Below are 27,681 nucleotides of genomic sequence, written 5' to 3' on the forward strand. Positions count from 1 at the left end.
ACCTGGGAAGTGGAGGTTGCAGTGCCGAAATTGCCATTGCACTCTAGCCCGGGCAATAGCGTGAGACTCTGTCTCAAAAAAAAAAGAATGCTGTCTGTGCTTTCTCCTAAAGCATCTTAGTGTGTGCCTTCTCCATCCTTTCTTCTAGCACACATTTATTTTCAAATATTTTTAAAGACCTCTCTGTAGGAAAGGCACTATAATAGCAGGTGTGATAAGAAGGGATGAGAAGACAAAAATAAGTTTTACATGGTCTCTGCCCTCAATAGCTCTCAGGCAAGATGACTGCACAACCATGATCCATTATGCAAAGTGATGGGCCATGAAAAAGACACAGTGCACTGGGATTTGAGAGAAAGGACAGATCAGAGGAGGTTTCATAGAACTGCTAGTATGTTATCTAGGTCAGTATGTTATGTCCAGATATTTAAAATATGTCAATATATCTGTATGTATATATTATTTTAAAAATTAAAAACAGTCATTAATCTCAGGACTGGAATAGATCTTGTGAGATTATCTGATTCAAAATGGTATCATATGTGTTTATAGACATGGCAAGTGAGACTCACAGAAAAATATGCTTGCTCGTGGTACTTTTGTGAATTTTAAAAAATTGTCATGAGATTGCTTGAAGACCTTAGGGATTTCATGTGCTCTGTCATATTCAGAATTGATCCATTCCATCAATTGATTTTTAACTATACAGGAAAATCCTTCCTAAAATTTGATTGGGCCCTATTTTAATTACCCACATTAAAGTGAACTTTTAGTCACATGGAGATCTCAGTCACATGGAGATCCCAGATTCATAGGATTTGGCAGTTTCAAACCAGATTTCTTCTACAGCTTTCTGACCCATGTCAAACATTTGCTGTAAGTGTTTCCACCCAGTTTTTGCAGTAACCATGAAATAATCTTTGTTCTCTGGGTATAGCTGGCAAGAGTATGCAGCCATGACAAGTGACTGGCAAAAACGACTGCATACAAGTAAAAACAAAGCACCCTTCTCTACAGCTGTCAGTGGGGTGATGCTTTCAAACCCTGCAAGGACATGGCCTCCTACTTGTATAGGATTTTTGCTTTCAATCATCATGTACATGATGGTAATTGCCAGTTCAAACACATAGTAGCCATAGCTCATGTCATCAAAGTCTAAAATCCCAGACACTTGATATTCAGCATTTCCAGAGGCTGACTTGCTGGACTCTATTAAAATATTATGGTCATTAAGATCTCCATGATTGATACCTGAAAATAGAAAAATCACATAAAAATAGTTATTGAATATTCCAATTTATTCCCCTTCCATTTCTCTTTCATAGGCAAAGCCATTCAGATAATTTGATGAGCAGTCAGAGATAAAGGGCCAAGCCCTATTTTTCTTGAAGTAAAATAATTTCATCTGAAAATAATAAAAGCAGTTAATTTGGGGTGGTTGTTTCGCTTTTCATCAATACAAGGCCAGAAGATGGAGACTGCAGTCACTACAAATACCTGATTTTGGCTATTAAAAGAGTAAAGTGAAAAGAACTGCTCAAACCCAGAAATGTTTAAAAAGAATAGAAACATATTCATATTGTTAGAAGAAACAAAGAGTCCTAGAATGAACCAGATTTACCTTTATTTTCATCTAGGATTTTATTTTATTTTTATTCTTTGAGATAGAGTCTCACTGTGTTGCCCAGCTGGAGTACCCTGGCACAATCTTGGCTCACTGCAACCTCCATCTCCTGGGTTCAAGCAATTCTCCTGCCTCAGCCTCCTGAGTAGCTGGATTACAGGCGTGTGCCACCACACCCAGCTAATTTTTATATTTTTAGTAGAGACAGGGTTTCACCATGTTGGCCAGGCTGCTCTCGAACTCCTGACCTCAAATGATCTACCCGCCTCAGCCTCCCAAAGTGCTGGGATTACAGGCCTGAGCAACCATGACTGGCCTCACCTAGGATTTTAAACAAAATTTTCTGATAATGTGGTAATTCTAAATTTCCCATTTTTTGATTACTGAAATAGGTGATGATATATATATATATATATATATTTGAGACGGAGTCTCTCTGTCTCCCAGGCTGGAGTGCAGTGGCGCGATCTCGGCTCACTGCAAGCTCCGGGTTCACGCCATTCTCCTGCCTCAGCCTCCGGAGTAGCTGGGACTACAGGCGCCCGCCACCATGCCCAGCTAATTTTTTGTATTTTTAGTAGAGACGGGGTTTCACTGTGTTAGCCAGGATGGTCTCGATCTCCTGACCTCGTGATCTGCCCGCCTCGGCCTCCCAAAGTGCTGGGATTATAGGCGTGAGCCACCACGCCTGGCCTGGTGGTGATATTTTAAGTCAGTACTACTCAAAGTGGGGTCTGTGGCCAGTACTGGTCTACAAAATGTTACTAGTCTGTAAGAGATAAGAACAGAGTTGAGAGTGTTTAGAAAATTTTACAGTCATATGACATCCAAGAGTGTGATCAGTGGCCTTGTCTCATTGAACGGAGCGTATAGGAGTTCAAGTTTTGTCAAACTCCCGTGGTTAGTTGCATGTGACACGAACTGTAAGCGAATCATGCATAGTAGGACCATATGCCAGACTGTAATGGGTTGGGGGAAAAAACCCACACTTGTCTTTTACCATAGATAGTCTAAGAAGCACGGATTTAAGCCACTGACTAAAGATTAGTAAGAGATGTCAATGAAGCCCTGAGGCACATACATGATATAAAGTATATAATTTTAACTTTTAATTATAATGCTGACTTTTTCTATATGATTTAGGATTGTGTAAATCATGCTTAAGCAATGTAACATAGTGAGTGGGCACACAGAAACAATATTATTGTAAATCATGGATTTTAAAGTATGTATTTCTGAAATTGGGATATATTATATAATTGACTCAAAAATATATAAGGTAAAATTTGACTGGGCGTGGTGGCTCATGCCTGTAATCCCTTTGGCCACTTTGGGAGGCCAACGAGGTGGATTGCTTGAGTCTAGGAGTTCCAGACCAGCCTGTACAACATGGTGAAACCCTGTTTCTATTAAAAATACAAAATTTAGCCAGCGTGATGGTAGGCATCTGTAGTCCCAGCTATTCGGGAGGCTGAGGCAAGAGAATCACTTGAACCCGGGAGGCAGAGATTGCAGTGAGCCCTGCACTGCAGTCTGGGCAACAGAGCAAGACTATCTCAAAAAAAATTTATATACATATATATATATGGCAAAATTTGACAGAAATACAAGCAAAGAATAGGCAATCTGCAATCATAGTAGGATTAAAATATACTTTAACATGTACTTTACTCAATAATTGTTAAAAAAAAAAAAAAAAAAGCAGACCAAAATGTAAGTGAAAGTTACAGAAAATTTAAAAATTATTAATAAACTTGACATAATGGGCATATATAACTTCATACCCAACACTGCAGAATACACTTTCTTTTAAAGCACACATGAACCATTCATAAAAATTTACCAAATACTACATGATAAAGTGTATTTGAAATGACTGAAATCATATAGAGCTTGATCTGTCTAATATGGTAGCCACTAGACACATGTGGTTATTTAAATTCATTAAGATTCAAACTGGAGGGCTGGATGTGGTGATTCATGCCTGTAATCCCAGCAGTTTGGGAGGCTGAGGTGGGCGGATCACTTGAGGCCAGGAGTTCAAGACCAACCTGGCCAACATGGCAAAACTCCGTCTCTACTAAAAATACAAAAATTACCCGGGCATGGTGGTGCATAATTCCAGCTACTAGAGAGGATGAGGCATAAGAATCACTGGAACCCAGGAGGCAGAGGTTGCAGTGAGCTGAGATCATGCTACTGAACTCCAGCCTGGGCAACAGAGTGAAACTGTCTTTAAAAAAAAAGAGGGCCGGGCGCGGTGGCTCAAGCCTGTAATCCCAGCACTTTGGGAGGCCGAGACGGGAGGATCACAAGGTCAGGAGATTGAGACCATCCTGGCTAACACAGTGAAACCCCATCTCTACTAAAAAATACAAAAAGCTAGCCGGGCGAGGTGGCGGGTGCTTGTAGTCCCAGCTACTCAGGAGGCTGAGGCAGGAGAATGGCGTAAACCCGGGAGGCGGAGCTTGCAGTGAGCTGAGATCCGGCCACTGCACTCCAGCCCGGGCGACAGAGCGAGACTCCATCTCAAAAAAACAAAAAGAAAAAAACAAAAAAAAAAAACCAGGATTCAAGCTGGGTACATTGGCTTATACCTGTAATCCCAGCACTTTCAGAGGCTGATGTGGGAGGATCGCTTGCAGCCAGTAGTTCGAGACCAGCCTGGGCAACATAGTGAGACTCCATCTCTATAAAAAAATGAGTGATGCATGCCTGTAGTCCCAGCTATAAAAAATTTTTTTTTAGCTCAGTAAGATTAAAATAAAATTGAAATTCCTATTCCTTAGCAGCACTAGCCACATTTCAAATGCCCATAGCCACATAGGAGCTATTGTATTGAACAACACAGATATAGAACATTTCCTTCATTGAAGAAAATCCTACTGGACAGCACTAATATAAAGTATGTTCTCTGATCACAATGTAATTACCGTAGAAATCAACAATAATATATAACCAAAAAAAGTTCATCATATTTTGGGGAACAGGATTTATACTTCTAAATATCCATGAGTAATAATACAAAAAAAGTAGCCAGGCATGGTGGCACACACCTGTGGTCACAGCTATTTGGGTTACTGCAGCAGGAGGATCTCTTGAACCCGGAAGTGGAGGTTGCAGTGAGCCGAGATCGCACCACTGCACTCCAGCCTGGGTGACAGAGCAAGACTCCAGCTTAAATAAATAAATAAATAAATAAATAAATAAATAAATGGTGAATTTCATGGTTTGTGAATTACAACTCAATAAAGCTGTAAAAAATAACAGGGCCCTGGTGCGGTTGCTCATGTAATCTTAGTGCTTTGGGAAGCCAAGGTGGGAGGATCGCCTGAGCCCAGGAGTTTGAGACCAGTCTGAACAACATAGAGAAACCCTATCTCTACAAAAATAAAAATATTCACCAGGCATGATGGTAGATAGCTTAGTCCCAGCTACTTGGGAGTCTGAGGTGGGAGGATCGCTTGGGCCCAGGAGGTCGAAGCTGCAGTGAGCTGTGATCGCGCCACTGCACTCCAGCCTAGGTGACACAGCAAGACTGCCTCAAAAAAAAAAATTTAGAATTACACATCCAAACATACCATACCATGAAAACACTTGCCAGAGAATGGGACAAAATATTTGTAACACATATAACTAGCAAAGGACTCACATCCAGAATATATTTAGCATTTCTACAAATCAATGAGAAAAAAAAAATTCAATAGAAAAAAGGCCAAAGACTTGATTTGGCACTTCTCAAAAATATATTTCAAGTGGTCAATAAATAGGGAGATGGATTTTAAAACCATGATGTAATGATAAAGTATTATGTACAAATCAGATTGAGAAAATTTTAAAAGTCTGACCACACCAAGGGTATAGAACAATGAAAACTTTCACACTCTTCTAGCTGTAGTATAAATTCATAGAACCACTTTTGAAAACATTAGTATTATCCAGTGAAGCTGAATATAGACATTAGACATGTCCTATGACCTAGCAATCCTACCCCAAAGTATACACTCAAAGACTAATGAACATGTATACTGAGACTCAAGCATGTTCACGGCACCACTGTTCTTAGTAGCCCCAAATAAGAAACAACCCAAGTATCTTTTAAGAGTAGAATAATGTGTGGTATATTAGTGAATACAATATTTTAGTTATAAAAGTTAGCCAACTCTAGCACATGCAATGACACGAAGAATCTTATAAAAGTAGTATTGAGAAAAGAAAGGGAAGACAAGTGAATATATACGGTAGAGAGGCAGAGCAGGAACAGGGAGACCAGTTATAAGGCCACGGCAATCATCCAGATCATAGGCTCTCCTTTGAAGAAAGAATGGATAGAATTTGATTGGATTTGTGATGTGAGAGAAAGAACAAAGTGAAGCCTGATGACTCCTAACTTTTTGTCCAGATTAACTAGGTGAATGGTGGATACCACTTTAATGAGATGAAGAAGACTGGGGGAAAAACAGGTTTAAAGGGAAAAAAATCAACTCTGTTTTTACGCTACACCTTACATTGTGTTTACACAAAGTAAGTAAACACCGAGAAACACATACTGCCTATCTTAGGCCTTGATAGAAATGCCCTTCAGTTACTTGCCTTTTTTTTTTTCTGAGATGGATTTCACTCTGTTGCCCAGGCTGGAGTGCACTGGCACGATCTAGGCCCACTGCAACCTCCACCTCTAGGGTTCAAGCGATTCTCTTGCCTCAGCCTCCTGAGTAGCTGAGATTACAGGCACATGTCACCATGCCCAGATAGTTTTCCCATTTTTATTAGAGACTGGGTTTCACCATGTTGGCCAGGCTAGTCTCAAACTCCTGACCTCAAGTGATCCACCCACCTCGGCCTCCCAAAGTGCTGGGATTACAGGTGTGAGCCACTGTGCCCAGCCAGTTCCTTGCCTTTGACCAGTACTTAATGCTGGATGAAAAAGCTGGTTATATCTAGATATATACCCTAGAGAAACACTTGTCTGTGTACACAGGGAGATATATACTACAGCAGCGGTTCCGAACCTTTTTGGCATCAGGGACTGATCTCATGGAAAACCATTTTTCCATGGACAGGAGACTAGGGGAGGGATGGTTTTGGGATAAAACTGTTCCACCTCAGATCATCAGGCATTAGATTCTCACTTAGATCTCTCGCATGCGCAGTTCACAGTAGGGTTTGCGCTCCTACGAGAATCGAATGCTACTGCTGATCTGAGAGGAGGCAGAGCTCAGGCGGTAATGCTTGCTTTCCCTCTGCTCACCTCCTGCTGTGTAGCCCAGTTCCTGGGGTCTGGGGACCCCTCTACTAGAGGGTTCATTGAAGCATCATTTATGTAGCAAAGAAATGGAAGCAACCTAAAATTCCATTAACAAGAGAATGGACCAAAAAATTATAGTAATAGTACATGCAAATAAGTTATGGTATATTCATACTATGGAATACTATTTAGCAGTTAAAACTAATAAACTGAACTAAAACTACAAATATTCATATGACTCAATCTGCAAAACATGTTGAATAGAAAAGGCAGGTTGCAGAATAATAATACACAGTGTGATACCATTGATGTAAAGTTTGAAAAACACAAACCCTACTATAAATAATTTATAAATCATACATATGTAATGTGCAAATTTAATGGGAAGAAGAGAGGTAGACTCATGTAAAGTTTAGAGGCGGCTTCAAATGTAGCAATTTTGAGGAAAGTAAAAATATTATTATTTAAAAAGCAATAGAAGCAAATATGGCAAAATTTTAAGATTTGATAAAGCTAAATTGTACCTCCATACTTTTTTGATGATATGAAATTTGACAGTTTAAATATCAAGAAAAATACTTAATTGGGAGAATACTCACATTCTCGAAAATGACTTAACTTGGGCTTTACTTCCTCCTTGAATAGATGAATGACATGCTCGACAATCTCTCGGTTTCGATTCTGGCCCAGGACATACAGGTATTTCTCCAGAAGAGGAACATTTTTCAGATTCCAGATGAAGTTCTTCCGATGAAGACTACTTAACTTTGGGTGATGGAATTTCTAAATCAATCAAAAGCGAGATATTCTTCGTCTCTTGAGAGAGCAACCACTGTTGAGAGGTGGGAGGTGCTGTACATTTTTTTTTTTTTTTTTTTTTTTTTGAGACGGAGGAGTCTTACTCTGCCGCCCAGGCTGGAGTGCAGTGGCATGATCTCGACTCACTGCAACCTCCACCTCCTGGGTTCAAGTGATTCTTCTGCCTCAGCCTCCCGAGTACCTGGGATCACAGGCATGCGCCACCATGCCTGGTTAATTTTTTTTTTTTTTTGTATTTTTAGTAGAGATGGGGTTTCACCATGTTGGCCAGGCTGGTCTCAAACTCCTGATTTCAGGTGATCCACCTGCCTGGGCCTCCCAAAGTGCTGGGATTATAGGTAGGAGCCACTTCGCCTGGCCGGTGCTACATATTTTTAATCAACCAGACTTTGTGAGAACTCACTCACTATCACAAGAGATCTGCTGCTTCAGAAGACTACCTGCTCTAGACTGGCCAGGGAGTCTCTGAGGGAGACAGGTGGCATTCTCTCATGGTCATTGACTTGCCCCATTTACTTTAACTCACAAAACAGTAAGCCCTTCATATCTGTGCAGGATCTCTCAGTTTGGGGAGCACATTCCCAGCTCACTTGATCCTCATAATTATGTAAAGATAGGCATTATTGCCCACAGCTTACAAAAGAAATTGGAGGCAGCTCTAAAGAACTCTGTTCTCACCCATGCCCCTTGTAACCTCTTTGACTTCATCTTCTACTGGCTTTGCTCACCTACTCCAACCACCCTGGCCTCCCTGCTGTTCAAGGAACATGCTAGGCATGTTCCCACCTCACAGCCTTTTGCTTTTGCTGTTTCCCTTTTTGGGGATGCCCTTCACCAGATGGTTAGTGCCGTCATTTCTACCAGGTCTTTACTCAAAAAACACCTTCTCTGTGAGAATGTCCTGACCACTCCATCTAGAATTTCAACCCTCTCCCTGATATTTTGTACCCGTCATCTCTGCTTATTTTTTCTCCTTACCACTTATTGCTAACATTTGTCATAGTTCACTTACTTATTTTACTGTCTACTCTCACTAGAATATAAGCTCCATGAGGGGTAGGGCTGTTTTTTGTCTGTTTCGTTCACTCCTGTATCCCCACACCTAGAACAGTGTCTGGCATATTGAAGGCACTGCTTGAGCAATACTTGCTGAATTAAAGGATGTTCTTAGAATTAAAAAATTCTGGAATTGGAAGGGCCTTTAGACTTTGACCACTCTATCTAAAGATGTAAATAATTTTCACTATCGTTGCACGAATGGGAAAACTGGGGTTCACAGAGGGATAACAACTTGTAATTATAAGGCTGAGGGAGGACCTGGATCTTGTGACCCACAGTTCAGACCTCTTTCACAGAGTGAGTGCTGGAAGATGCCTTGATGGTCATCCAGTGAAGTTTATTTCAAACCTTTTTGCACGACTTGCAGTAAGAAATATATTTTACATCATAACCCCAGTATACAGGCACACACATATAAAGAAAAAAGTCTCAGTAAACAATACTCAGACCATTATATGTGACATATTCTGGTGTTTTTAAAAATTATATTCTGGCCGGGCATGGTGGCTCATGTCTGTAATCCCAGCACTTTGGGAGGCCGAGGTGGGTGGATCATTTGAGGTCAGGAGTTCGAGATCAGCCTGGCCAACATGGTGAAACCCCATCTCTACTAAAAATACACAAAATTAGCCAGGCATGGTGGTAGGTGCCTGTAGTCCCAACTACTTGGGAGGCTGAGACAGGAGAATAGCTTGAACCTGGGAGGCGGAGGTTGCAGTGAGCCAAGATTGCGACACTGCACTCCAGCCTGGGTGACAGAGTGAGACTCTGTCTCAAAAAAAAAAAAAATATATATATATATATATATAAATAAAATTTAAAAAATATGTATCTTTTAAAAGTTCCTCTAGGCCGGGCATAGTGGCTCATGCCTGTAATCCCAACACTTTGGGAGGCCGAGGCGGGCAGATCACAAGTTCAGGAGATCGAGACCATCCTGGCTAGCACGGTGAAACCCCATCTCTACTAAAAAATACAAACAATTAGCTGGGCATGGTGGTGGGTGCCTGTAGTCCCAGCTACTTGGGAAGCTGAGGCAGGAGAATGGCATGAATCTGGGAGGCAGAGCTTGCAGTGAGCCGAGATCATGCCACTGCACCCCAGCCTGGGTGACCAAGCGAGACTCCATCTCAAAAAATAAATAAATAAATAAAAATTTAAAAAAAAAAAAAAGTTTCTCTGAATGGATTTCAATACTCACTATTATGACCGGGAGTTTGAGAACCTTCCCCTGATGATTCTCTTATCAGTAGCATTTTCTTGCTAAATAGTCATGTAGCCTGTTTGAATACTTCTTGATATGGTTTGGATCTGTGTCCCCACCAAATCTCATGTCGAACTGTAATCCCCAATATCGGAGGTGGGACCTGGTGGGAGGTGATTGGATCATAGAGGTGGTTTCTTATGAATGGTTTAGTACTATCCTTTGGTGCTGTTCTTGTGATAGTGAGAGTTCTCATGAGATCTGTTTTATTGTTGCTGTTGTTGTTTGTTTGTTTTTGAGACAGTCTCTCTCTGTTGCCCAGGCTGGAGTGCAGTGGTGCAATCTTGGCTCACTGCAATCTCTGCCTCCCAGGTTCAAGCAATACTCCTGCCTCAGCCTCCTCAGTAGCTGGGATTACAGGCACCCACCAGCATGCACAGCTAATTTTTGTGTTTTTAGTAGAGACAGGGTTTTACCATGTTGGCCAGGCTGATCTCGAACTCCTGACCTCAAGAAGGCTGCAGAAATTTGCATACGTAAAAAGGAGCCAAGCAATAATAGCCAAGACAATGGGGAAAAGTTCTTGAAGTCATTTCAGAGACTTGTGGCAGTCCTTACCATCACAGGCCTGGAGGGCTAGGAGGACAGGATAGTTCTGTGGGTCAGGCCCAGGGTCCTGCTGCCCTACACAGCCTTAGGATATTGCTCCCCACATCCCAGTTGTGCCAGCTCAAGCCATGGATCAAAGGGGTATGGTACAGGTACAGCTTAGACCACTGCTTCAGAAAGTGCAAGCTAGAAGCCTTGGTGGCTTCCAAGTGGTATTAAGCATGTGGGTGCACAGAGTGTAAAAGTTGAGGCTTGGGAACCTCTGCCTGGATTTCAGAGGATGTATGGAAAAGCCTGGATGTTCAGTTAGAAACCTGCTGCAGGGGTGGAGCCCTCATGGAGAATGTGGAGGAGAAATGTGGGCTTGGAGCCCCCACACAGAGTCCCCACTGGGGCACTGCCCAGTGAAGCTGTGAGAAGAGGGCCACCATCCTCTAGACCCCAGAATGGTAGATCCACTAGTAGTTTGCACCCTGCCCCTGGAAAAGCCACAGGCACTCAACACCAGCCCTTGAGAGCAGCCACAGGGGTGGGGCTGCCCCAGGCCTTGGGAGCCCACCCCTTGCATCAGTGTGCCTTGGATGTGGGACATGGAGTCAAAGGAGATTATTTTGGAGCTTTAAGATTTAATGACTGCCCTGCTGGGTTTTGGACTTGCATGAGGCCTGTAGTCCCTTCCTTTTGGCTGATTTCTCCCTTTTGGAATAGGAGTGTTTACCCAATGCCTATACTCCCATTGTATCTTAGAAGTAAACACCTTGTTTTTAATGTTATAGGTTCATAGGCAGAAGGGTACTTGCCTTGTCTTAGGTGAGACTTTGGACTGTGGACTTTTGAGTTAATGCTGGAATGAGTTAAAATTTGGGGGAACTGTTGAGAAAGGATGATTGAATTTTGCATTGTGAGAAGGACATGACATTTGGGAGGCCAGGGCAGAATGATATGGATTGGCTCTGTGTCCTCACCAAATCTCATGCCAAACTGTAATCCCCAATATTGGAGGTGGGGCCTGGTAGGAGGTGATTGGATCATGGCGGTGGTTTCTCATGAATGGTTTAGCACCATCCTCTTAAGGCTGCTCTCATGACAGTGCGTGCATTCTCATGAAATCTGTTGTTTAAAGGTATGCAGCACCCCCGCCTTGCTCTCTCTTGCTCCTGCCCCTGCCATTTAAGACACCTGATCCCACTTTGCCTTCTGCCATGATTAGAAGCTTCCTGAGGCCTCCTCAGAAGCAGAAGCCACTATGCTTCCTGTATAGCCTGAAGAAGCATGAGCCAATTAAACCTATTTTCTTTATAGATTACCCAGTCTCATGTATTTCTTTATTACAATTCACGAATGGACTAACACACTTCCCATGGTATGTACTTTTTACCCTTATTGAGATGGCTTTGTGTTCTTCCCTTTGTGCAGTTAAAATCTGCCTCTGCCTCTCTAGCAGTATCCATGCCACTGGTTCCAACTATGACCTCTGAGACCATCTGGAACAGGATTAGTCCTCCAGGTTTTTGAGGATAGCACTCCTGCTCTCTCTCTTCTTTCTTTTTTTTTTTAATCTGAGACAGAGTCTCACTCTGTTGCCCAGGCTGGAGTCCAGTTGTACAATCTCAGCTCACTGCAACCTTTGCCACCAAGGTTCAACTGATTCTCATGCCTCAGCCTCCCAAGTAGCTGAAATTACAAGCATGTGTCACCATGCCCAGTTAATTTTTTAGTATTTTTAGTAGAGACAGGGTTTTATCATGTTGGCCAGGCTGGTCTTGAACTCCTGGTCTCAAGTGATTCACCCACCTTGGCCTCCCAAAGTGCTGAGATTACAGGTGTGAGCCACCCCACCTGGCTTTGGAGCTTCTCTTCTTTTTTTTTTTTTTTTTTTGAGACAGAGTCTCACTCTATCACCCAGGCTGGAGAGCAATGGCATGATCTCAGTTCACTGCAACCTCCATCTCCCAGGCTCAAACAATTCTCCTGCCTCAGCCTCCACAATAGCTGGGATTACAGGCAACTAACTTAAAAAATTTTTTTTCAGTAGAGATGGGGTTTCACCATGTTGGCCAGGCTGGTCTCGAACCAGAGTCTTCTCTTTTGTACATTTAACATCCTGTGTGTTAAATGCCAATTGTGATCACAAAGACATTGCATAGTAAGCACTGAAAAAACACTGTTAGGAGCTGTTACTTTTGGAGACTGGGATTATAGAGGAATGGAGATGATGGTGGAGAGAAAAAAATTTTCATTTTATACCTTTCAGTACTGTTTGAAATTTTATACTGTGCATATTTATTATTTTTAAAGAAAGTAAAATAGCTGGGCATCATGGCTCATGTCTATAATCCCAACTAGTTGGGAGGCTGCAGTGAGACGATCACTTGAGCTCAGGAGTTCAAGACTACCCTGGGCAACACAGTGAGATCTCATCTGAAGAAGAAGAAGAAGAAAGAAGAAAGAAGAAAGAAGAGGAAGAGGAGGAGGAGGAGAAGAAGAAGGAGGAGAAGGAGAGGAGGAAGAGGAGGAAGAGTAAAAAGAGAAAGAGGAAGAAGAAGAAGAGGAGGAAGAGGAGGAGGAAGAGGAAGAGGAGGAGGAGGAGGAAGGAAGAGGAAGGAAGAGGAAAAAAGAAGAAGAAGAAAAGTGAAATAAAATATTCTAGTTGGGTTTCCAGTGGAGCGACAGTCTACTCAGGGAAGGCTCTGAGTCAGCTTCTGAAATGATGGCACGATTGTCCCACACAGCCGTGGAACTTCTCTAGTATGGGGTACTGGGAAGAATCCTGGGGTTGAGTCAGACAGATCTAGGTTTCAACTGGTTCTACCACTTAATATCCCAGATATTAGTTTCCTTAGATAGCAAAATCAAGCTATCAATGACCAGCTTTACAATCAATTGTGGATTCACTAAGACATGAAATGAAAACTTCATACATATAGGTGCTCAATACATGTTTGTTAAAATCAGTGTTGTCCTTGATCTGCCTGATTTCTCTGGCTTTTCTATCCACTTGGTTCCTTGCTACACCAACCTGAATTCTTGACAATTTAATCAGCACTCTTTATTAGCCTATCTTAGCCTGCCTCTTGTTATTAGGCTGGTGCAAAAGTAACTGCAGTGTTGCAATCAAAAGTAATGGCAAAACCACAATGACTTTTGCACCAATCGAATAACTCCCTCATTCTCTACCTCACACCTCAGCTCCCATTTCCCATGCATATTGTATTCTCTAGTACAAAGCTTTTACCACAGTCATACTCATAAGCCTGTCCTATATTTTCTTCTTTCTTATAGTTAATGAAATCTCCTGAGATTGACTTCCAGCCCATCTGTGGACCAAATGGCAACCAAATTCCAGTACTATTTGGTCCCTTCACTTGTTAACTCCTCAGTTCTGGCCCCTACAATCCCCAGAACTCCTACCTTCTTTGGATCCCACAGGCCTACCTGACCAACTGCGGGAAGCTTCAATGGCCCAACCATGTCCCCAGCAGAGCAGCCACCAGCCTCGGCCATGCCTACATGACTAAAATACCACACTTGTATATATTATCTTTTATAGACTCTACAGTTCTCATACTTACAGAAAAACTAAGAACTTAGCTCCTGCAAAGGCATAGGGTAAGCCTGGGTGAGGGGATGAGCAAAAGGAATAATGCATGATAAAAATGCATGTAATGCCAAATGAAGAAGGCTTGGTTCCCTCTAGAGCTCCATTGTCCTCTGTAAGACAACTTAAAGTAAGTTGCACAGCAGAGCAGTAGGTGGCTAAATGCACAGCAGAATTGACTCACTGTCAGCAATGATGTGGTGCTATTTCCCTCTGAAACCGTATTACTTTTTCAGAATATAGCAGGAAAAGTTGAAAGTTCAGTGGCCATAGGCATATGAATGAAGCCCACAGATAGGGCAGAAGGAAAGGTTACTGGTAAAGGAAAGCTATTATGTAGCAGACAGTCATTTAAACAGCTCAATAGTAGGTTTAAGTCTGAGGAAGGTAGACAGACTTTACTGAGCACTACAATCAGTTCAAAGGTTTTTGTTTTGGGTTTTTTTGTTTGTTTGTTTGTTTTGAGATGTTGTCTCACTCTTCTACCCAGGCTAGTGTGCAGTGGTGTGATCTCGCCTCACTGCAACCCCCGCCTCCTGGGTTCAAGTGATTCTCTTTACCTTAGCCTCCCAAGTAGCTGGGACTACAGGTACCTGCCACCACGCCCGGATAATTTTTGTATTTTTAGTAGAGACGGGGTTTCATTATGTTGGCTAGGCTGGTCTGAAACTCCTGACTGCAACTGATCCACCCACCTTGGCCTCCCAAAGTGCTGGGATTATAGGCGTGAGCCACCGCACCCGGCCCAGTTCAAAGGTTTTCTAAATAAAATTAATATGTGAAGAAAATTTCCTAAAAATAGATTAATTAGAACGGGCTATTTAAATCCAAATTATATTATTATGAACAAATGAACATTTTAACGAAAGACCACAAATGAATTTGCTCAAACTTAATTGAAAATTATTTTAAGTGAAATGTTTAATATGTCTACCACCCAAACCCTTGTAGAAGCTCAATAAATATGTGTTGAATAGATGAATAGAGTGCAATATAAAATGGTGATTATTGTAAGTACAGAAAAAGGTCTGTGGGTTTATAAACATATGCTAAGCACCAAGTATGCCCCTGGGGCTGTGGAATAGTGTGGCACATGGAATAAATGGTTCAGAGAATGTCATCTCTGGATGATGGAATTACCAGTAACTTAATTTTTCTTTGTATTTTTATCTAGTTTTCTTTAAATAATGGATCACACAAGGATTTTTAATCAGAAAAAAAGGTTACAATATTTCTATTTGATGATCTAAGGATAAATGAATACTACTTACACTGCAGGGGCTTCAGTTTTTTTTTTTTAGACAGAGTCTCGCTCTGTCTTGCCCAGGCTGGAGTGCAGTGGTGTGATTTCGGCTCACTGCAGCCTCTGCCTTCTGGGTTCAAGTGATTCTCCTGTTTCAGCCTCCTGAGTAGCTGGGATTACAGGCACCCACCACCACACCCGGCTAATTTTTATATTTTTCGTAGATGGGGTTTCACCATGTTGGCCAGCTGGTCTCAAACTCCTGACCTCAGGTGATCCACTCGCCTTGGCCTCCCAAAGTGCTGGGATTACAGGCGTAAGCTACTGCGCCCAGCCTGGTCTTGAGTTTTTGGCCAAGAGGGGGTTTACCCTCCTGCCAGAAAAATCAAAAACAGTGGACAAAATACATTAAACACTGGTTTTCAAGTTATTAGACATTAGGTAATGAAAAACAGTGATCCCTGAGAGAATGAAAACAAATAAGGGTCCCAGGTGTGGTGGCTCACGCCTATAATCCCAGCACTTTCGGAAGCCGAGGCAGGTGGATCATTTGAGGTCAGGAGTTCAAGACCAGCCTGGCCAACATAGTGAAACCCTGTCTCTACTAACAATACCAAAAAATTAGCTGGGCAGTGGTGGCAGCTACTCAGGAGGCTGAGGCAGGAGAATCCCTTGGGCCTGTGAGGCGGAGGCTGCGGTGAGCTGAGATCGTGCCACTGCACTCTAGTCTGGGTGACAGAGTGAGACCCTGTCTCAAAAAAATTAAAATAAAATAAAATAAAATAAAATAAACACACAAGGGTAGTTTGCCCCAGCTCACTGCCTTGACAGAGAATGTGGTGCAGAGAGGGAAGACCCAGATGGAGCCCAGAGGACTCTCTGAGTTGAGGAGGTAGAGCTGAGAGTCCGGGAAGACCAAGGTAGTTTGAGTTTGCAGGACAGATGACCAGGAATGGGAGAGCTGCAGAGAGAGAGCACTCCAGGGATCTGCATTATGTTTGCCTTGAGAATTTAGCAGATTGGTGTATGACCCATGTGTAAATGTGAGGAAACTACTCAAAACTGGGGAAAGAGCTACCTGAAGGGATTAGAGGAGAGTACCTGGCACGCACAGGGCCAGGAAGAGTGCCTGTTCCTACCGTCCACACTGGAAAACCTCACAGTTCACAGGACACTGAAGGATTCTGATTAGTAAATTGATCCTTGGTCCCATCTATTAAGTAGTAAAAGCATGACCCAAAAGGATCAAACTGCTTCCAAGTAATTTCACTACATCCACTCAAGGAATCCCAGTGGAAGGTAACCATAAGAAACTCAAGGAAAACTATACAAAGTCACACCTTAATCAAACTGCTCAAAACTGGAGATAAAGAGAATTTTTTTTTTCTTTTTTTTTTTTTAAGATGAAGTCTTGCTCTGTCACCCAGATTGGTGTGCAGTGGTACAATCTTGGTTCACTGCAACCTCCACCTCCTGGGTTCAAGTAATTTTCCTGCCTCAGTCTGCAAACCACCTGGGATTATAGGCTTGCACCACTATGCCCAGCTAATTTTTGTATTTTTAGTAGAGATGGAGTTTTGCCATGTGGGCCAGGCTGGTCTTGAACTTCTGACCTCAAGTGATCCGCCTGCCTCAGCCTCCCAAAGTGCTGGGATTACAGGTGTGAGCCACCCCGCCCGGCCTCAAGAGAAAGTCTTAAAAGCAGCCACATACATACAAGAGACACATTACATTAAGAGGAACAATCTGATGGCAGATTTCCTGTCAGAAATAATGCAAGCAATGGGCTGGGAGGCAGAGGTCACAGTACTGCACTCCAGCCTGGATGACAGACAGAAACTCTGTCTCAAAAAAAAAAAGAAAAGAAAAGAAAAGAAAAAATGCAAGCAAGAAGTGGAGCAATGTCTTTCTTTCTTTTTTCTTTTTTTTTTTTTTTTTTTTTGAGACAAGGTCTTGCTCTGTCACCCAGGCTGGAGTGCAGTGGTGTGGTAACAACTCACTGCAGCCTCAACCTCTTGGGCTCAGGTGATCCTCCCACCTCAGCCTCCCAAGTAGCTGGGACTACAAGCATGCACCACTACACCAGGATAATTTTTTGTATTTTTAGTAGACACAAGGTTTCACCATGTTGCCTAGGCTGCTCCCAAACTCCTAGCCTCAAGTGATCCTCCTGCTTTGGCCTCCCAAAGTGAAGGGATTACAGGCGTGAGTCACCGCACCTGGCCTAAACCTCTTTTCTGTATAAATTACCCAGTCTCAGGTATTTCTTTATAGCAGCACAAGAATGGCCTAATACTAAGACCAACCCCCTGGCGAGACGTGGGTAGCTCATGCCTGTCGTCCCAGCACTGGGAGGCAGAGGCGGGAAGATTGCTTGAGCTCAGGAGTTTGAGACCAGTCTGGACAACATGGCTAAACCCCATCTCTACAAAAAATACGAAAATAAATTAGATGGGTGTGGTGGCACACTCCTGTAGTCCCAGCTACCCGGGAGGCTGAGATGGGAGGACTGCTTGAGCCTGGGAAGTTGAGGCTGCATTAAGCTGTGACTGTACCATTGCACTCCAGCCTGGGAGACAGAGTGAGACCCTGTCTCAAAAAAAAAAAAAGACCAACCCCATCTCTTCCTCCTTCTCCTCAGCCCACTCAAAGTGAGGATGACAGTGAAGACCTTTATGATGATCCATTTCTACTTAATAAATAGTAAATATATTTCCTTTGTCTTCTGATTTTTTTTAATATAAAAGGTACTCAGTCAATATTGAATAAATGAAGATGTTTTATGGGTGAGTCTAAAAGGCACCTGTCATACATTATATTGTTTCTATAGGGCAAAAACATCCTTAACATACACTATTAATCCATTTGCAACCTAGCTATTGCTTCATATGGAACTCCAGCTGATTATACTGTAACTGGATGAAATCATCACGTTTCCATTTGTGAATATTGATTGTTTTCAGTGAGCAGCATGAAGAATATCATGAATTTCTAAAAATTTAGGTAATCTTTCCAATACACCAGTAAGATTTATTTATTTTTTAATTTAAAAAAATTGGCCGGGCGCGGTATTTCGCTTGAATGCGACTTTGGGGAGGCCAAGACGGCGGATCACGAGGTCAGGAGAGATCGACCATCCTGGCTAATGCAGTGAAACCTCGTTTCTACCAAAAAAATACAAAAACAACTAGCTGGGCTGGCGGCGGCGCTCAGTCCCAGCTACTCGAGGCTGACAGTGAGTAACGGTAAACTCGGGAGAGCTTGCAGTGAGCTGAGATCCCACGCACCGTAGCCTGGCGACAGAGGAGACTGCCTCAAAAAATTAGCACCAGTACCTTGTGAGACAGTGTTGCTCTGTCGCCCAGGCTGGAGTAGTGGTGTGATCTCGGCTCACTGCAACCTCCACCTCCTGGCTCAAGCAATTCTCCTGCCTCAGTCTCCCAAGTAGCTAAGACTACAAGCACATGCCACCATGCCCTAAATTTTTGTATTTTTTAGAAGAGGCAGGGTTTCGCTATTTTGGCCGGGCTGGTCTCAAACTCCTGGCCTCAAGTTAGATCCCTCTGCCTCAGCCTCCCAAAGTGCTGGGATTACAGGCGTGGACCACCACACCCGGACTACACCAGTAAGAGTTTGGCAGAAGTTAGCCTTACTGTCATAAAATGTATGCACTCTAGGACTCCATTCCCTTCATAACATACCTTAGGTGCACCATACATAAAAAGAGAATCTGATTCTTAGTTTATTTTAAAAATAAAATAACAAACAAACGTCCCTTAGAATAAAATAAAGCCCCATATCTTACCTGCAGTGTCTTATCCAATTTGGCAGCTAGCTTTCCAATTTCATACAATAGCTGGGGGCTGATGGGAATCTCAGCTATGGGTCTTCCTGGGAGGTAAGTCAGCAGCCTCACCAAGTAGCTTTTGATTTCAGAGCCACTATCTAAATGGATGGAATAAAATATCCTTTGACTATTTTAAATATATACATTGAGAGACAGATAGATATAGATATTTAGATATAATAGAATTAGAAGCTATTATGCCTTTGCAAGTATTATTGAAAAGAACAGAAATTACAGAACAACAACAAAAATGTGCTAATCTAAAACAGCTCGGCAGGATTCTATGAGGCAGAGTTGAGTGGATGAAGCAAGAAGGTAGAATACACAAACCTTAAGAACACTGGAACTGGCCATTTACATACCAACAAAATTATAGCCCTAACTCTGCTGGCCTTAGCTCTACACAGAAATTACCTACTGTGGTAAATGAAAGCAACAACACATACTCTTTCATAAGTTCACAGTTGAAGGGAGTGAGGTACCAATAAATGACTTCCAGAATCAGGCTTCCTGCAGGACAGCCTGTGTTTGCAACACACAGGACAATAACTATGTCTCAGGGAATAATGGGCCTCAGGTATTTGTAGCAATGCAAATTAAGAAAGAATGGTGAACAATTAAGAGAGAAAAAGACAATCAAGATTTCGAACCTTTAAAAAAACTTGAAGAAATTGGTTTTAGCCTGCTGCCTAAAGAGCTGAATTAGGTCCATTGTTGGCATTTTAGTATTTTGAGGTGAAAAGGACTGTCTCACAGATGAGGACTGGTGGTCTTAGGGATTTAAGTGGTCTATGTGTCCAAGGTTACATATACAGTAATGACAAAGCTAAAATCTAAAATTCCTGATTCCCAATATGCTTTCTACTATACTGCAGCACCAGAATTTATAGCTTCTCTAAGTAATAAAAATATTTTATTATTTTTCTGGTTAAAAAAAAAAACCGGCCGGGCATAGTGACTCATGCCTGTAATCCCAGCACTTTGGGAAGCCAATGCAGGCAGATCACTTGAGGCCAGGAGTTCAAGACCAGCCTGGGCAACATGGCAAAACCCTGCCTCTACAAAAACACTACAGAATTAGCTGGGCGTGGTGACGCGTGCCTGTAGTCCCAGCTACTCAGCAGGCTAAAGCGGGAGGATCACCTGAGCCCAGGAGGTCAAGGCTGCAGTGAGCTGTGACTGCGCCACTGCACTCCAGTCTGGATGATAGAGTGAGACCATCTCAAAAAACAACAAACAAATAAAAATAAAAACCCCAAACCACCAACAACAAAACAAACAAACAAACAAACAAAACAAAAAATGTTCCCCTGATTTTCACAAGTTCCCTTAGTTACTGTCTGTCAGGGCCTTTCTAAACAGAAAACTTATACCACATTGGGCTCTAACCACTACTCAATCAGAGGACCAATCACCACTTTGATGATGCTGTGGCTTCTCCCAACACTGAAAAAATAACCACCTCTAAGGGTGTACTATTGAGGTTGCTAAAAAAAATAACAACCACATCTACACTTGGAATTATGAACTTGCCCTTCATAGTTCTACTTGTGGTCAAAAGGCAGTGATGTGTCTGGATAGGTAATGGGTCAGCAAGTTGGTCATCTCTTACCTATAGACACGAGAGAAGCTGTGTTGTCTCCTTTAGTGCGACACACAGAGGATGTTGGAAATCCAGCTGCTTTCAGAAACATGATGACGTGATTCAGCACTTCAATCCGGTCTGGATTTTTGCTAGCCTTGGTGTTGCTTATTTTGAGGACATATTCAGTTGGGCCATTTTTGGTTTTTGAAACGTAGACATGAAAGTTTTGGTCATCATAGCTAGGAAGTGGCTGGACCTTGGAAACTTTCAACCCAAACACTGACTCCGCTAATGCAGAGGCCTGTTCCTCACTGAAAGTGGGTTTGCTAAGAGCCTCTGACTGCTGATCATTTCCACTTGACATTATGTCTAGGGGAACAAAAAGTAGCAAACAGAAAGGGGACATAGGATGAATATATTTATTTAAATAATTTTTCTCAAGACAGACCAATAATGTTTTTACTGATTCTGTACTTCTTTTGATTGTTAAGTTTTACTCATAAAGTTAAAAAATATCAAATCAGTGAATAAGATCAAAAAGTAGATGTTTTGGCAAGTGCAAACAAATTCTTTTTTTTTTTTTTGAGACGGAGTCTTGCTCTGTCACCCAGGCTGGAGTGCTGTGGCCGGATCTCAGCTCACTGCAAGCTCCGCCTCCCGGGTTCCCGCCATTCTCCTGCCTCAGCCTCCGGAGTGGCTGGGACTACAGGCGCCCGCCACCTCGCCCGGCTAGTTTTTTTTGTATTTTTTAGTAGAGACGGGGTTTCACCGTGTTCGCCAGGATGGTCTCGATCTCCTGACCTCGTGATCCGCCCGTCTCGGCCTCCCAAAGTGCTGGGATTACAGGCTTGAGCCACCGCGCCCGGCCAACAAATTCTTATAGGACAAATTATTTTTAAACTTACCTCCCAAACACAGATCAGGAAAGCACATTGGTATCACCTCGTCCAATCCCTCCTCCTCCCCCATTAATTTTATAGGGGAAATTTTGGTTCTGAGAGGTTAAGTGACTTGCCCAAAGTTACATATTAAGTCATAGTAAGAATTCAGCTCTCGGGCTGGACCTGGTGGCTGAAGGCTATAATCCCAGCACTTTGGGAGGCAGAGGCAGGCAGATCACCTGAGCTCAGGAGTTCGAGACCAGCCTGGCCAACATGGTGAAACCCCATCTCTACTAATAACACAAAAATCGGCCGGGCGTCATGGTGGGCACCTGTAATCCCAACTACTCAGGAGGCTGAGGCAGGAGAATCACTTGAACACGGGAGGTCAAGTCCGCAGTGAGCCAAGATCGCACCACTACACACCAGCCTGGGCAACAGGGCGAGACTCCATCTCAAAAAAAAAAAGAGAATTCAGCTCTCCAGACTTCTAATCCATGATTATGTCCTTTTGACTATATTCCTACCATCTTAGGTTTAACAATAAATTCAAATACAGTGATCTTTTATAGTCACAGTTTTGCTAAATTATAAGGATCATCATTTAATTTATTATGCATATTTTAAATAGAAAAACATAGACTGATGAGCTAAGTATTGTGTGAGTCACTAGAGGAGATAAGGCCAGAGAGCCAAAGAAAACCCTGTATTAACTATAAGTATTAACCTGAAATGACTGAATCAACACTGAAGTGACTGAGATTACCTTAAATTGTAAAGAATATGTTTTCCACTGCTGAGAGGAATAGCGGCTTAAAATTAAAATTAAGGTCAATTGCAAAAAATAAAGTTACATTTAAGTTTGTGACCTATAAAATTAATATCTACCAAAACTGTGACAGAAGCTGAGAGGGAGAGAAATTACTACAGCCTAAGGGAAGACATTCTTGAGAAGATAGATTTGAACTTTTACTTTTAAAGATAGAGATGGGGGTCTCACTTTGATGCCCAGGTTGGTCTCAAACTCCTGGCCCCAAGTGATCCTCCCACTTATACCTCCCAAAGTGCTGGGATTACAGGCTGAGCCACTGGACCCGGCCTGAATTGATTTTTTTTTTTTTTTTTTTTGAGACAGGGTCTCGCTCTATCACCCAGGCTAGAGTGCAACAGCGTGATTACAACTCACTGTAGCCTCAACCACCAAGCTCAGTGATCCTGAACCTCAGCCTCCTATGAACCTCTGCCTCCTGGGTGGCTAGGACTACAGAAGCCACCATATCATGCTAATTTTTTGTATTTTTTACAGAGACAGGTTTTCACCATGTTGGACAGGCTGGTCTTGAATTTCTGGGCTTAAGTGATCTGCCTGCCTCAGTTTTGTAATCCCAAAGTGCTGGGATTACAGGCATGAGCACTACGCTGGGCCTTGAATTTTTAAGTATGATTTGGATACATGGGGGAGGCAGGAGACTGTTTTCTTTTACTTGGTAATTCCACCCTCTGCTACTCGTAGCTGGTATATTTCCTGAGCATCTAGCTACATATGAAAGACAATGTAGGGCTTCTGAACATCCTTCAGGAACCAAATATTTAAGGTTGTTACGATCTCATGTTGTTTTCCCAAAATAGTTTTATTCTAATCCTTCTTTCATACTAAGTTGTAAATAATTGATAACATCGTGAGAGTGAGCTGCATTTTAGGGTATGTTTTGATTGCTGTTCAGGGGATACGGTATTATATAAAAACAATCATATGGGCTGGGCACAGTGGCTCCTACCTGTAATCCCAGCCAGAACTTTGGGAGGCCAAGGTGGGAGAATCACTCAAGGCCAGGAGTTCGAAACTAGTCAGGGCAACATAATGAGACCCCCTTCTCTATTGAAAAAAAATAAAGAATCTCATGAACAGTTAGCTTTTCTGGAAAGAGGAAGATGTGTTGCTTCTGACAGGGAAGGGGCATGAGAGAACTTTCTGAGAGGCAAGTGTTCTACATCTTGATTAGTTTTTGGTTACATGGCTTACATTTGTCAAAACTTAAAACCTAAGTAAACTAGTAAGATTTGTGAATATCACTGAATGTAAAATTTACCTTTAAAAAAGAAAGAGCCTTTCTGAGAAACTGGCTAGGAAAAGGGAGGTGGATCTTAGGACTTTCTTGGAACTCCAAAAATCAGACCATATGTCTGTTAATGCCTAATTTACTTGGCTCTGTCACAGCAAAAACCCACCTAACTCCAGTGAGGGAAAGGGGATAACATTCAGGAAGACACACCAGAAATCTCCTATATGACCCCCTCCCTGCCTCAATCCCAGGACTATAAGCTGATGACTCAAGTTAAAATAAGGGTAGGTAGAGACAGTGGCTGACGCCTATAATCCCAGCACTTTGGGAGGCTGAGGTGGGTGGATCACCTGAGGTCAGGAGTTCAAGACCAGCCTGGCCAACATGATGAAACCCCATCTCTACTAAAAATAAAAAATATATAAAAATAAAATAAAAATCAGCTGGGCGTGGTGGCTGGCGCCTATAATCTCAGCTACTCAGGAGGCTGAGGCAGGAGAATCACTGGAACCCAGAGGGGTGGAGGTTGCAGTGAGATGAGACCGCATCACTTCACTCCAGCCTAAGGGAAAGAACAAAACTCTGTCAAAAAGAAAGAAAAGAAAAGAGAGAAGAGAAAGAGAAAGAAGAAAGAAAAGAAAAAGAGGAAGGAAGGAAGGAAGGAAGGAAGGAAGGAAGGAAGGAAGGAAGGAAGGAAGGAAGGAAGGAAGGAAGGAAGGAAGGAAGGAAGGGAGGAAAAGGTAAACCTCAAACGCTAACCACCCCCTGCCCCCCTCCATGGCCTTCCCTGATCCTCCTACCCAAAGTGATTGCTCCAGCCTCTTAACTTGCATAGCTTGTGCCACTGGTCGGTTTCCATCACCTGTTACTGCAAGTTAATGCATTCTTGACAATCATGTTTCCTGTTTACTTTCTAACCAGGCATTTGCTTTCAGAAGCAAGTTAGGCCATTCAGATTTTGTTCACTGAAAATATTGTGACAAAGCCTAAATGGAGTTTCAAAACAATCTTTGCACTTGAAACTTCTGGGAACCAACACATCCTGTCACACTGTATTTAGGCTTAAAACTTTACAAGGAATTTTAACATTCCTTCTGGAGAGAGGTAAACTGGTATAAGGTAAGTATTCAAAATGTAATATGAACTGAAGCATTAACTCCAAGATGAACTCCTGGAGTCATTTTCAACTCCCAAAGTGTGAGAGATGTCAGAACAATTCTGAATTTTTTTTTTTTTGAGACAGAGTCTCGCTCTTTCACCCAGGCTGGAGTGCAGTGGCGCGATCTCGGCTCACTGCAAGCTCCACCTCCCGGGTTCACGCCATTCTCCCGCCTCAGCCTCCGAGTAGCTGGGACTACAGGCGCCCGCCATCACGCCCGGCTAGTTTTTTGTATTTTTAGTAGAGACGGGGTTTCAGCATGTTAGCCAGGATGGTCTCGATCTCCTGACCTCGTGATCCACCCGCCTCGGCCTCCCAAAGTGCTGGGATTACAGGCTTGAGCCACCGCGCCCGGCCACAATTCTGAATTTGAAATGAATGATAAGTTCCTAAAGTTGGAAGGAACCTTAGAGGAAACTGGTGAAGGCCAATCTCCTTTCTAGTCCAGATGTTCCCATACAATCTTTGACTTGTTAAGCTCCTTTTAGGAGAGCCCTGTTTTCCATAGCCATATAAAGCAAGGTTGTTAGCTCTGGCCATCCAAAGCGACTGATGTAATAAAAAGTTGTGCTAGGAGAAATAGGACATATTTTAGTCCCAGCTCTGCTACCTAACCTCTGAAACTCTGGACTAGTCATGTTCTCCTCTAAAACAGAGTTGGACTAGATTATTAATAAAAGTCTCCTCTAGCTCTAGTATTCTTTTTTTTTTTTTTTTTTTTTTTTTTTTTTTTTGAGACGGAGTCCTGCTCTGTTGCCCATGCTGGAGTGCAGTGGTACGATCTCGGCTCACTGCAAGCTCTGCCTCCCGGGTTCATGCCATTCTCCTGCCTCAGCCTCCCGAGTATCTGGGACTACAGGCGCCCGCCACCACACCCGGCTAATTTTTTGTATTTTTAGTAGAGACGGGGTTTCACTGTGTTAGCCAGGATGGTCTCGATCTCCTGACCTCGTGATCCACCCGACTCGGCCTCCCAAAGTGCTGGGATTATAGGCGTGAGCCACGGCGCCCGGCCCTAGCTCTAGTATTCTATGCCGCTAAAGTTCTTTTAAGTTTGCCTTTTTTCTTTATACAAGGGCTCCAAATCATAGAACTAATGGCACAGATCAACTCCTGAAAGTAAAGAAAAACAAAGAAAAAAATACGTTTATCAGACATGTCCATCTTAATCAAATGTCTTCTATGTATGGAGAGGAATTCTCCTTTTTTTTGAGACAAGGTCTCACCCTGTCACCCAGTCTGGAGTAGTGGCGCAATCACTGCTTACTGCAGCTTCCAACTCCTGGGCTCAAGGGATCCTCCCACCTGAGCTTCCCAAGTAGCTGGGACTGTAGGCAGGTGCCACCACGCCTGGCTTTTTTTTTTTTTTTTTTTTTTACTTTTTGTAAAGACAGGGCCCCACTATGTTGCCCAGATTGATCTCGAACTTCTGGGCTCAAGCAATCCTCCTTCCTTGGTCTCCCAAAGTGCTGGGATTACAGGTGCAAGCCATCATGCCTGTCTTTTTAATTTTATTTTATTATTTTTATTTTTTTAGAGACAGTGTCTCGCTATGTTGCCCACTCACACATTTTTAAAAATTATTAACTTTTTTTCCAACTTCATTCAAAAGGAGAGGAGGAATTCAGGTACTATAGGTTGTTGCTCTATATATCCGGCCAACAGTATTTTACCTCCTGAAAAAGCCCGCAGGAAGCAAGTGTGATTTCCAACTCCAGGATCTGCGCCAGACTCTCACCACCTTTGTCCTACAGCCAGCGGGGGCTGGACCTTAAGCTCTGTACTTTGTGCAAAGTATACCAGACAAGAAACTGGAGTCATTATTGATTCTTTCCTGTCCCTCACTCCCAACGTGTAACAAAGTCTAGTAAATTCAACCTTAGCATGTCTTCCAACTCTACCTTTCTTCTCCTACATTCCTTTTTGCTGCGTCCTTCCAAGGGATTATACCCAGTCAATGTCTGTATTCTCAGCCCCTAGGCTAGTCCCTTATTTAATATTAAATGGTGAACCAAGGGTGACCTTCACTCCACAGACCCATGGGGCAGTTCACACCCAAGGGGATCATGAAACAGAAAGGTGGGGAATCTAGCATCTGTAGTTTTTCAAAGACAACAATACACTACTAGGTGCTTTTAAGGGTCTTCCTGGTGGGTGAAGGGGAAAGAGTGGTGGGTGAGCGGGCTGTGGAGGGGCTGCTGAACCAAGAGGCAGGAAAAGAGAGGAGGAGGGCGTACGAGTCAGGTTCGCAGCGTTATCAGTGAGGTCCAGTGGAGCTCAGAGACTGCTCCCAGTAGACACCTGCCAGGCGCCGGCACAGTCCTCGGCCAGCGACCCCACACAGACCTGGGAGGGCTGCCCTCGACAGCTTCTCGGGTGCCACGCTTTCATTCTGGGGGCCCAGCTCAGCCCTCCTAGGTTACAGGTGAGGTCCGGGGAGAAGGGTGACTTGCCCATCACGCACGCAGCGAGCTGAGGGTAGCGCGGACTGGAGGAACCTGAGGCGTAGGACTCGCAGCTCCACACTCGCAGCGAGACTCCCTGCCCTCGGGGACGCCCCCGACTCCCGCAGCGGGGAGGCGGGGCTCGTCTCTGCTTTCCCCTCCTTGGTTCACCCGCAGCGACCCGACGTCCTGGGGTGGATCCCGCTCTCCAGCAGCCGGGTATTGCGGCCTCGGCCCGGCACTGTGGCCAGGAGGTACAGCAGGGTCCGCAGGGTCCGCAGGGTCCGCAGAGGCCGCA

General features: G+C 43.2%; 1 protein-coding gene across 7 annotated transcripts; it reads right to left on the reverse strand.

The window, feature by feature from the left end:
* Positions 1-27,681, reverse strand: HYKK (hydroxylysine kinase). 7 transcript variants are annotated; one of them, XM_017960837.3, is made up of 6 exons: positions 27,404-27,681; positions 26,613-26,717; positions 20,864-21,205; positions 19,210-19,349; positions 7,472-7,655; positions 1-1,251 (listed from the first exon to the last, which is right to left on the reverse strand). In XM_017960837.3, the coding sequence occupies exons 3-6, from the start codon at positions 21,198-21,200 to the stop codon at positions 791-793; spliced, it is 1,122 nt and encodes a 373-aa protein (XP_017816326.1). In that variant the 5' UTR covers positions 21,201-21,205; positions 26,613-26,717; positions 27,404-27,681; the 3' UTR covers positions 1-790. The 7 variants fall into 7 exon arrangements, with proteins under 7 accessions (XP_017816326.1, XP_017816325.1, XP_017816324.1 ...); XM_017960836.3 differs by having other exon boundaries at positions 26,613-26,722; XM_017960835.3 differs by having other exon boundaries at positions 26,613-26,722; positions 27,286-27,681.

Source organism: Papio anubis, chromosome 7 (assembly GCF_008728515.1).
Source record: "Papio anubis isolate 15944 chromosome 7, Panubis1.0, whole genome shotgun sequence".
NCBI lineage: Eukaryota > Metazoa > Chordata > Mammalia > Primates > Cercopithecidae > Papio > Papio anubis.

Excerpts from the sequence above, each read along its gene's own strand:
- HYKK (XM_021940800.2), bottom strand. The coding sequence starts at position 21,242 with ATGTCCCCTTTCTGTTTGCTACTTTTTGTTCCCCTAGACATAATGTCA. Across the intron at positions 19,350-20,863 it reads AGCTTCTCTCGTGTCTATAG|ATAGTGGCTCTGAAATCAAA; the intron begins GTAAGAGATGAC and ends CCATCCATTTAG. Across the intron at positions 7,656-19,209 it reads AATTGGATAAGACACTGCAG|AAATTCCATCACCCAAAGTT; the intron begins GTAAGATATGGG and ends TGATTGATTTAG.